Below are 11,741 nucleotides of genomic sequence, written 5' to 3'. Positions count from 1 at the left end.
AACATGGCTAATTCATGGCAGGTATTGTTCAAGTGTGGCTAAAGCTTATGGCTAATGTGTGCTTGGAATGTGGTTAATGTCCAACATGGCTAAAATGTGGATAGTGCGTGGTTAAAGTGTGGCCAATGTGTTGCTGAAGTGTGGCTAAAATATGGTTAAATTGCAGTTGTGTGGTTATAACCACACTCCTGCTATGCTTTAACCATGAGATTAATGCATGGTTAAAATGTGACTGGGGTGTGGCAAAAGGATGGTTAATGAGTGGCTAAAGCATGGGATACTGCATGGCTAAGCTATTGTTCTTGTGCAGCTAATACGTGCCTGGAGTGCAGCTAATGTATGATTACAGTGTGGCCAATATTTGTCTGATGCAAAGCTAAAGTGTGGCTGAACCATAGCTGAAGGGTGGCGGAAATGCAGCTAATATGGTTGAAGTGAGAATGATGTGCGCTTAAAGCATGGCTTGGTCTTTGCTTTAAGATCACAAGTCTGACAACTGTGTAACAAACTATACATGTGCAGCAAAGTTTCTGACTTTTTAAAACCCAAAGCTGTGCATACAATGTGTGTGTGTGTGTGTGTGGGGGGTGTCATTCAGAGAAAAGAAAGTTAAGCATTTTTGCCAGACACGAGCAAGACTTAAAAATCTTTGATTGTTGTCTTTGGGTAAAATGACAGCATGGAATTGGGCATCTGGAGAATATCTAGCCCATGGTTGAAGAAAATGTTTTGGAAACATGGCAGTGAAAATGAAAGAGTCGGAAAGAGAAGAAAGGTTTTCATTAGTCCGGAAGCTAAGAATTAATGCAGATAAAGTTAAGCACATTCCACCCCAATTAAAATCAATGGGACTCAATTAATTACCCTAAAGTTTGTCTTGATTGTATCTAAAAGACTTCAATAGCTTACAGTGCACGGTCTGTTTCTCGTCTCTTTCTCCTTACCACTAGCAGTACTACTTGGCATGTGAATCTTCATGTCCTGCTTCTCCTTTGCTACATGCTTTTGCCACTGACCTAGCTTGGCAAATCCTTTGAAACAGGATGAAGTAAAGGTTGCTAAAATTGCATAATTTATTCAAACTGATGGATTTTGATGTCTTTTTTGCCCATCATCTATGCAGCCCTGAATAAGACATGGTTATAATATAATCCCCCTCCTTGATGGTTTTATGGAGAAGGAATTAACATGCTAGTGTACTGATGAGCAAAACTATTGCTCATTTTTCTCTGCTCATATAGGGGAATACACTGGAAACTATGCCCAAGTCAAGAACATCTCTGTGACAGGGTAGAAAAGATGAAACACAGATTAACCAAATTCATGAATAGTGTATTTCTGGTTTCTTTGACAGACCATTCCAAAAACTCTCAACAACTTTCTGTTTGAAACCAAAATAATTTAAAAAAATTACACACAAACACTCTACGTTCAGAACCCGAATTAATGTCACTCTGGTTTTTTTTTTTTGATGCTGCAGTGTTTTGGTAAGCCAGCGAAATGGAGAAATGGCTTCAGCCCCCCCCCCCCTCTGGAAAAGTGGCAACACAGATTAATGCCAAACATTTATGGGGCTTCCTGAAGTTATATCACACAACTCACCAGTGTGAGTTGATCGCCCCAGGGTCATTTTAGCTACATTAGGTTGGCAGCTCTCTTTCCCCTCCACCCTGGTAGAATAAGTTCCTGGTCAATGACTGGTGGCAAACATAATGATGAAACCAGGACATGACGAGGAGCCAAGTCAACTCCACTAATGGGACATGGCACCATGATTATTGCAATTCTAGCTTTAGGCTCATACCTCAGGACCTCCCACTTCTGTTTTTAACACTTTATATTTAAAAATAAAATTTTAAAAAGTTATGAATTTAATGATGTGAGTGCCTGGTAAAAGCAAACAGTCCTGAGAACCTTCCCCCTGGGGCTAGGCTCCCCAAGGCTGCCATAACAAAACAGTTGGCTATCTTGGTCAGATTTATTCTGGAACAGCTAATGGCCTGGCACTGGTGACCCAGGCCCCTCGATTTTTTTCTGCCATACTTGTCCCTTGGTCAGTGTTTTCCATCTGGTGGGCCCAGGCTTCCTTGGAGTGCTACACCAGCGATGCCACTTCTAGTCATAACTCTGTGATCTCCAGTGGACTCTCCATAATCACTTCCCTCATCTTGTGCATAGGAGTAGATTTGGCAGACTCAGTGCGGGCATTTCTGTCACAGTATGCTCCCCCATCTGCAGTCAGAGTCTCCAAAGAGCGACCGAGAACTTTCTGGTCATCTTCAGGAAGGCTGTTGAGGTCAGAAGTTAGCAGAGTTCCTGTGCTGCCATGGACCACATGGATCCCATCAGGTCCTTTGAGCTCAATGGGCTGCTTATGCCGAAAGCGAAGGCTCCCCTGGCTTGGACTCCTTTGGTCATCATCATCATCTAGATCATTCTGGATTAGCTGGAAGAGATCCAAGTTAAAATTAGCACATCACACTGGAGTTCTTCCCTTCTTCAGTCTATCTATGTTATTTTCAGTTGCAGGCACATTTTCTCCCGCATGAAGGACACTTGCTATATTTTTAAATACCTTGTTTATACCTATATAACCAAGATATTCCTTTGCTCTCAAATTGTTCACAACAAAGGTGCAGAAATAGAAAGTGAGGTGGTTGAGAGGTGAGAAAGAAAAAAAAGATTTGGGAAGACATTTTTTAAAAAAGAAAAAACCTGAAAAAGTTAAGTATGGGTCCAAAAGAGAAGGAAAAACTGAAACTGATATTCTTCAGGTGGTCATCTGTGCAGTCACACTGATAGGAACTCAACTCTGAGCCAAGTAGTGTTCAGAACCTTTGAAAGCTAAGCTAGAATGAGATGTTGGCAAGTGACCCACTTACCATAGTGAGTGGCTGATTTACTCTCATGTCCAGCCAGTGTGAATGAGGCAGCATTTCCTACTCAGTCCTTCCAAATATCACAGGAGGAAAAAAACCACACACGTTGTGTGGAAGGTGAGCAAAGAACACTAGTTACAGAAAACCATTTTTTTCCTTTTTCATGGTCTCTGTGCATCACACTGATGGGAAAAACAAGCAAGCTGACCTCTCTGAAGGTGGGAATAGGTGTTGTCACATTAACAAGATGTTTAGAACCCCTCTGCCAAATTCTACATCAATCCTAGAATGAATATCAATCATATAGTGCTTGATAAAATGAGCATTGTACACAAATCTAGAATCAGGAGTCCATTGGAGAAAGCCATTAATGTAGCAAAATCTCAACCAAAATGGCCTTGACTTCCTGAGGTAGTGGTTTGTGTGCTCAAGGTGGGATGGAGGATGTTTAAAACACTGTAAAAAGAGACTACATCATTTACTACATTCACTGTAACAGACAATCTTGGGGTCTTCCTGAAATAACTTGTTCTCTTGGCACAGAATGCCAAGACACAATGTACATCAAGCAACAAATGTGCCTCTTGTCTTTGTTCTTTAAAATAAAAAAGAATATTTCCTGGTTACTCTGACCTGGATAGTCCAAGCAAACCCGATCTCATCAGATCTCAGAAGCTAAGCTGAGTTGGCCATGGTTAGTAATTGAATGGGAGATCTCCAGCAAAGACCAGGGTTGCAGAGGCAGGCAATGGCAAACCACGGCCATTTTCACGTCCTTATGGTAGCGCCATAGTAACACAATTGTTCCGCTATACTCACAGCTGTACACATATCCTTGCAATCCACCCATGAAAACCCATCATCTTCCTGTAATCATTGCGCTTTGAGAATGCAGATTTCCCATGTATTCTTCTGTGTAATGCTTCTTCAGCACTTTTTCCGCCGGCATGAGAACACGTGGAGACGCTTCTCCAGAGACCACCCACTCAACCCTTTTTTTGTTTTCTGCACCCTAGGAAGAGATTTTCCCACCCACAACCAGGAATCCCACAAACCTTTGCAGGCTCCTGGCAACAGTGATGCCAAACAGGATCTTGGTTCCTGTTTTTTAAAAAAAGGCAAAATGGGCAGGAAGGTCCTTTCATCAACTGTGACGCAAGTTCATCCACTGCCCACAACTGCACTTTTTCTGTGGAATGTGAACTTCTGGAAGTGCAACGAAGTGGCACAAGTCAAGGCAATGTGAATGGTGTGTCATGACAGTGGGATCACAACAGAATAATAGCAAAAAATTAGTGGAAAATTTAGGATGGATGTGTGAAAACGGCCCACCTCTGTTAATCTCTTGCCTTGAAAACTCCACCATGGTTGCCCTAAGACAACTAGGACTTGATGGCACTCTCCCCCGCCACCAGTTCCTAGTTAATATGCAAAATAAACACTACTTTAGGGAGGAAAAATGTAGATGGTATACACCTGAGGTTTCTTAAGGAACTCAAATGTGAAATTGTTTATCTACTAGTACTTACCAATATGTGTAATGTCATGAAAACTGGCCTTTATATCAGAAGAATAGAAAGTAGTAAATGTTACACCACATTTTATAAAAGGATCTGGAGGGGATCAGGAAATTACAAGTTAGTTCATCTAACATCTGTTCCAGGTAAATTAGTGGAAATTATTATTGAAAGTCTGCTGAGGGAAAATCAGCTAGGTTTCTGCAAGCGTAAGTCCTACCTCACTGCTCTTTTGGATTTCTTTGAGGAGGTTAACAAATGTGAATAAGGATGATCTGGTAGACACACTATCTATGTGGAATTGCAAAAGGTTTTTGATAAGCTACCTCATCAAAGACTCCTCAGTAAGCTTAGCAGTCATAGGATAAAAACGAAGATGAGTCATCTTATGTACTAAATATTTATTAAACAACTGGAAAATGAGGAATAAATTGACACTTCCCACAATGGAGAAAAGTGAACAGTGGGGTTCCACACAGATCAGTACTGGGACCAGTGTTCTTTCATTTGTGATCATTTATGATCTGGAATTGGGGGTGACCAGCGTAGTGGCCAAGTTTGTGGATGATATCAAATTATTCAAGATAGTAAAAACCAAGGCAGATAGGGAAGAACTCAAGGGACAATCTTTCCAAATTGGTTGACTGGAAAACAACATGGCAAATGAAATTCATTGTAGGTAAATGTAAGGTGATGTACATTGGAACAAATAATCCTAATTTTAAACATATGGTGATGAGGTCTGATCTGAACTGTTCAACACTGAAAAGGAACAGATCTAAGGTTGTAATGGATGGCTCGATGAAAATTTTTTACTTAGTGTGTGATAGTGAAAATAGCAAATGATGCTGGGGATTATTAGGAAAATGACTGAAAGTAATAATGATAATGATAATGGTAATATACCACTCTTCTAGAAGGATTAGTGCCCCACTTAGAGTGGTGAACAAAGTCAGTGTGTTATTATCCCCACAATTCAGCTGGGGAACTGGAACTGAAAGAAGTGGCTTACCCAAAGCCCCCTGCTGAGCTGATGGCAGTAGTGGGATTCAAACCAGTAGAGTGCTGACTTGCAGCTTGACCACTTAACCACTATGCTATATTGTAATGCCTCCATATAGCCCTATGTTGTGGCCGCATTTGGAATATTGTGCACACTTTCAATTGCTGCACTTCAAAAAAGATATTGCAGAGGTGGAGAAAGTGTAGAAGAGGGCAACCAGGATAATTAAGAGGTTGGAGTGCCTTTCCTATCAAGAAAGGCTAACTAGTTTGGAGCTTTTCAGTTTAGAAAAAGACTACTATGGGGAGACACAACAGAGGTTTATAAAATTATGTATAGGGTGGAGAAACTGAATAAAGAGAATTCCTTCTTTCTGTCCCGTAGTACTAGAACTTGGAAACACCCAATGAACAAACAAGAACCCAATGGACAGACAAAAAGAAGTACTTCTTCAATCAACAAATAATTGAACTATGGAATTCACTGCCATTGGGCATAGCAAAGGCCACTGTCACAACCCCTTATCTAGGCCCCTCTTGTTATGGTACTTTGTACCTCTTTATCAGTAATGCACCACCTCATCACTCACACCCTCCCTGTATTTATTTAACACCTGGGTCACGTTCCTTTATCAGTGTGTTAGGTGAAGTGGATTGTTTTACTGAGTGTGTCTACTTTATACATATACAGAGGATTCCTTAATCCTGTGTCTGAGAGCACATCACATACGAATCCAACCCCTACTTGGGTCCTACAGAGAATGTATTTGGGGAAATCTGGAATTGAGAACAACACAGGAGTCTTATAGAACAAAACAAACAAGTTTATTTAGATGGTAAACATGACTTGTCATTTCTTCCTACTCCAGCCTGTTAGCTGACATTGTCCTAGAGATGGGAGGTGCATATCTTAAGCATTACAATGCTTATTCTTTCAGCAGTTTTTAATGTAACAATAGTTAGTAAGTTTGACACTTTTCACTGTTTTTTAGACATGGGCATGAATTGAAATACGAATAAAATTTCATGACGAATCAGGCCAATTCACGTAATGCAAAACGAGTTTCGTGGGGGGGGGGTGTTTTTCACGAAATCCATGACTTTTTGGGTTGATTTGTTTGATTTGTGAATGCACTGTGATGCCAGACAGGCTGGCACTGATCCATTGATTCCTTAGGCAACATAGGCCTAGAATATCTGCAGACCTTTTGTTGCCGTGGAAATCCCAATCTTAGCCCACATAACTTTGATAGGCAGCTCTCCCTGCCAACCTGAGAGCTGAGCAATGTGGGTCTGCGCAAGTTTACCTAGGAACTATAGCTGGACACTCCTTCCCCTCTCTGTTTCCCTTCTCCGTTTTTAAGAATGGGATGGTGGAGTAGCAGCAGCGGCAGCAGCCTCAGCAGCGCCTTCTACCGCTGCTCACTGCTTTTCAGCTTCAGGAACCCTTCCCTGACTCTCTACCTCCCGTCCTCCTGCTGCTCTGACATGCTTTCCCAGTCCCCGCCCCCAAGCTCCCTGGAGCAGATCCTGAGTGAATCTGTTCTGCTTGGCTTTTCCTTCAAGAACCTGGAGGTGGGGGGAGGGCGAGGGAATGTCAGAGCAGCAGGAGGATGGGAAGTAAAAATCAGCAAAGAGAACCTGAAGAGAGGAAAACCCAACCAGATCCGCTCCGCTTGACTTTTCTTCCAACAGCAGCAGAAAGCAGGAGGCCAGAAGGATGGGAGGGAAAAGTCAGCAAAGAGCCTGAAGAGAGATACTTGGACGGTGGCTGGAGGTGAATTTGGCATCTCTGGGTATGAAGGGGGCCATTGTAGGGCTCTGGGATCTGATGAATCATGAAACTAACGAATTGTTTCATGAAATGAGACAATTTCATGAAAGTTTGTGGTTCGTGTTTCATGAAACACGATGAACCATGAAACTCAGGGTTTATTTTTTCCCCATTTCATGCCCATCTCTACTGTTTTTACCTGGGAACAGCACCCAAACCCTGCCTATTAGAATCAATCACTACACTAGACTTCCTACCTATCCCAGGATACCTCCTATCCCTTCTTCCAAGACCCAACTGTCCTCCTGATCCATTGGCTGTTGACAGTTAAACCATCCAGAATTCCTTCTCTTGATTTCAAAATTCCATTAGGCTCTTGAATCCTATTGGTCTACTCTGACCAGGGAGAACAGAGAGTGGAACCTTCTACTGTCTGCCACAGCCATGATCACAGATGGCTTTAAAATGGAATTAGACAAATTCATGGATCACAGGTCCATAAACAGCTATTAACCATGGTGACTAAAGACATTCTCTGAACAGTAATGCTAGGAGGCAACATCAAGGGAAGGCCTTGGTCTCTGTGCCATGTTTATTAACTAGCTGGTTTCTGTTTGAAACAGGATGCTGGATTAGATGGCCCACTGGTCTGCTCCAGCATCATTTTTTTTTTTGCAATATTATGTCTCCATGCCAGAGAGCTCTTCATATACAATGGCTTCTGGGAATAATAGTCTCAAGAATAGCCATCACTCCTTACGCCAGATAACACATTCATCCACTGTAGCTGTGGTTCATCTATATCTTCAAACCACAGCTCTATACCCTGTAAATCATGTTTACCATTCAGCTATACATTTGACTTTTTGAAGCAATATACTATAAAACATCTGGGCCTAGAATATTTGCCATTTGGAGGAGCAACTTTAAGTGATCTGAATCATTGTCTGAATATGAGGCGCCATGCTCAGGGTCACAGTCTGATGTCCAATAAATTCCTAGATACCAAAGGCATTGGGGTCTGTTTCACAGTTGGTCTTGGAAGAGCTTGGGAGAGCATAGTTTTAAGTGGTGTGGAGATGGGTGCTGAGATTTTGGGAGCTGTTGTAGAGGATGAGAGCAGATAGTACTAAGGAGGGAAGATCATTTCTGCAACTGTCAGTCTGTCAACTGATGCTGGGACGAACCCAGACAAATGGCCTTGTCAAAAATCCCAGTCCTCACAGTTCCATAAGCCTCAGGTCAGTGCCTAAAAGGGATCAGAGTTTTGTGACAGATACCAGCAGTTGTTGTATGGAGCAGTATAATATGGGGAGTGAGCATCAGTGTGGACAGTGACCGCTCATAACTCAGTGATGACTCATTACTGACCATATCCTGAATACTGATCCTAGCGTGATATCTCTTGAGACCAAGAATGCTAAGAATAGCTCTGATTTAGAGAAAGAGAACAAGGGGGGGGGGCGGTATCCCTGTTGGAACCTAGGGGAGGTCTGTGTATCCAGAAATGTATTTTTAAGCTTCCCCTCCAACAGAATATAGAAAAAGTATAAAGAGTATAATATAAATTGCACTTCTGGAGAATATAGCAGCAGATTGAGAAGCAAATCTATGATCTCCAAAATGTCTTGGAATTTTATCAAACACAGACACCAAAGACTCCTCCAATTAAGTTGCAGGCAGAGAATGTTCACTTCTCCACTGAGCTGTAGGATCATTAGTGACACAGGTCATGAATACCACATGTCACACCTGAACAGACTATTTTGATGCAGATTGCTTTTTCCTCTTCTTTGGATCCAATGTGGATGCAGAACTAAACTTAGTCCATTTAGGATCTGAAGAAAGGCTCTGAAAGAGGTTCTTTCTGATGTCTCTGCTGCAGTGGTCAAATAAAAACTGAGAGGGAAGCACTGTCCCACCCACTTTGGAGACGTGTAATTTAGCTCATCCCTCCAGGGTGTGCAGGGCAAGCACTAAAATCTCCTTCTAGTTTAATTCTCAAAGGTTCTGAACAGTATTCAGCACAGGCTCGAGTTTCCATCAGCGTGATGCACAGAGGTGGCAAAGAAGACAACTGGGAGGGGCTTATACCTACAGCTTGGGATATATCTGAACTCAATTAGAATTTGAAGCCCTGCATGCATGCATAATGGGAGGCATAACTTGCATAATGAAGAAACAAGTAGCTCCCCTGAAAATACTTCACTCTTTAGCCACAATTTCAAACACAGAGTTAAATGCTATCAATGAATTCATGCACTCTCCGCTTTCTAGAATTGTGACCACAGAATGAGGAGCAACTAATTTCCTTCCCAGCATTTCTCTTGGTCTTTTGTCCTTCAGAGAGCAAAATTAGTGTACAAATAATAACCTGCCTTTCTTCCCTATTCACAAAGGCTTCTTTGCCCTTGTTAAACACACCTATCCTTGTAGAACTGGTACTTAAGGGGCTCCCATCTTAGGTCTCTTGCCTTCAGCCTTCAGCACCTTGTTTTGCATTGTTTCCATCCCTCACTGCTGGCAGCCTGGTGGCTCCCCACAAACCTCTCAGGATTTATTAGTGAGTTCCAACATTTCCTTTGTGAATCACTCATCTAGGACTTCTGTCTCTGTTATTCCCATAAGATACTTACACACTTTTCACCATTTTTGTGTTTGACATTCTTGCACCTGAAGAAGTCAACAGCAAAGCAAAGGGGCTCTGTTGTGCAGAAAAAAATGGTCTTAAGTGCCATATTAATTCTCTGCACCCAGGTGCTCAGAACAACAGAAAGAAATAGCTGTTCTACAGAGAAGGCTACAGCTTTGAAAAGCACACACGTAATCCCAGAGGGCACAACAAGCATTTTTTAAAATTCCAGCACACAGACTGTACCTCGGAGACCGAAGACTGGTCCCCATGACTCGCGGTGGCTTTATGCACCATCCGCTCAGCAAGTAGTCTTTTCAGTCGCAAGTAGTCATCCAAGACTACTTTTAAGAGAGAGCCCTGGGAGAATGGAGGGAATGGTTGCAGAAAAAGTTACACAGGGCTCTTTACCATTTTTTCCTGAAACTTACCTCAGTTAGGCAGTCCACCTAAGAAACTATTCCAAAGCAAAGCACACATTTCTTCTCCATAAAAAAAAAATCTGGAAAAACACTGGCTCCAAGGTCTCCTGAAGTTTAAAAGAAATTCTCTTGGATCAGCTCTGGTACAATCCTACTTTAAATAAGATATTTGTCATAATGCATTCATCTCAACAAATGATACTCAAAACTGAGTGCTGAACAGAGACTGAAATTGGATGAAATCCAGAGTTCTGTTCTTAGTTAGGTATGCTTAGTTAGGTATGCATATGCTAAACAGTTTCAGAGTATTGCTCTAAGAAAGGCTGCTGCTGCTACTGTGATATATCCTGAGGAGAGCATATCATTCAAAATACCAGCATAGAAAGAGGCTTAATTGGCCATAAACCTGTGGGTTAGGATAGTGAACCAAAATAAACAATGCCAGACAAATTTACCTTGATGGGCCCTTCTCGCATAATCTGGCCTAGCTTGGCAATATTGTCATATTCCTGGATGGCTGCTCTCAAGTAGCGATCATCTGAAGGTTTGGCAGCTGAAGGCTCTCGTCCAAAAGTTCCCTAAAAAGGAGAGGCTTTTGAAAATAGTTTCTCATTCAATAAGGCTGGAGGGAAATGCTTCTGCAATCTCTCTTCACTTCCCAGATAACTTTAATCAATCTTTGTCTAAATCATTCTCATTTTCTGGTCAAATCCCACTGTAATAATTGATAACTAAGTAGGAACACAGTAAGTTGAACTTGAACACACATCATGAATGTGTGTGTTCCATGGAGAAGGGATATCCAGCATCTCTCAGTTTCCATCAAATGTATCATCACCAGCCTTATCAGCTTAAATTGGTTCTAAAGCCATCACAAAAACTAATGTTGTGACTGGGATACTAAGACTGGACCAGCAAAAATAGAATGGTTAAGAATTACAAGATATTTTAATGAGCTGATGATGCTTAATTAATGGCAACTTCTAATTCTCAATTATATTTTCAGGAAGAGGAGTAATGTCTCTTGTGCTTGCATAAACTACAGCCAGATTGAGGCCAAAAGATATACTGACGGCATTATACTTTTAACTCCTGAACGTAATCAGATGCCATCTCACATGAGTTCTTGCTGGACTATTCCATAGGTCTGTTATTTCACTTAGGTTCTCAGGAAGATCATCTTCATGCTCTGCTTGTGCTGCCAGCTCCAGGTTCCTGCAGAAGGGGTCTAGCCACACTGGGTTTGCTCTGTAAGGGGAGACACCGTGCTCAGAATAAAAAACTGGAACATTTAGAGAACTTCCTTCAAAATCTGGCACATGATCATGTCAAGAAGGACATGACCTGGTGACTCTGAGCATTCCTTCATAAAGAACATTTTAATGGATCTTGACATAATCACTATCCCCAAATAAAGGGTGATGCCACAGTAGTAAGACAGCCTCTGACTGCTAGTTAACTTTGGGCCATTTCCCACATTACATTTCAGGCGTCTTGCTGGGAACTAGTACTGCT

At 41.8% G+C, this 11,741-nt stretch overlaps 1 protein-coding gene across 1 annotated transcript in view; it reads right to left on the bottom strand.

Annotated features, from left to right (window-relative positions):
• Nucleotides 1-1,466: 1,466 nt before the first annotated feature.
• Nucleotides 1,467-11,741, bottom strand: part of CDH23 (cadherin related 23) — an 819,524-nt gene continuing 809,249 nt past the window's right edge. The window contains exons 68-71 of the mRNA XM_054983948.1: nt 11,345-11,474; nt 10,682-10,804; nt 10,051-10,164; nt 1,467-2,446 (exon numbers count right to left, since the gene is read on the bottom strand). Coding sequence (XP_054839923.1) covers nt 2,120-2,446; nt 10,051-10,164; nt 10,682-10,804; nt 11,345-11,474 — 694 coding nt within the window. The 3' untranslated portion in view covers nt 1,467-2,119. The remainder of the gene's footprint in view (nt 2,447-10,050; nt 10,165-10,681; nt 10,805-11,344; nt 11,475-11,741) is intronic.

The sequence above is a fragment of the Eublepharis macularius genome, chromosome 6, assembly GCF_028583425.1.
Source record: "Eublepharis macularius isolate TG4126 chromosome 6, MPM_Emac_v1.0, whole genome shotgun sequence".
Taxonomy (NCBI): domain Eukaryota; kingdom Metazoa; phylum Chordata; class Lepidosauria; order Squamata; family Eublepharidae; genus Eublepharis; species Eublepharis macularius.
The sequence above is the reverse complement of the archived record's forward strand: the minus strand, read 5'-3'. Positions and strand labels throughout refer to the sequence as shown.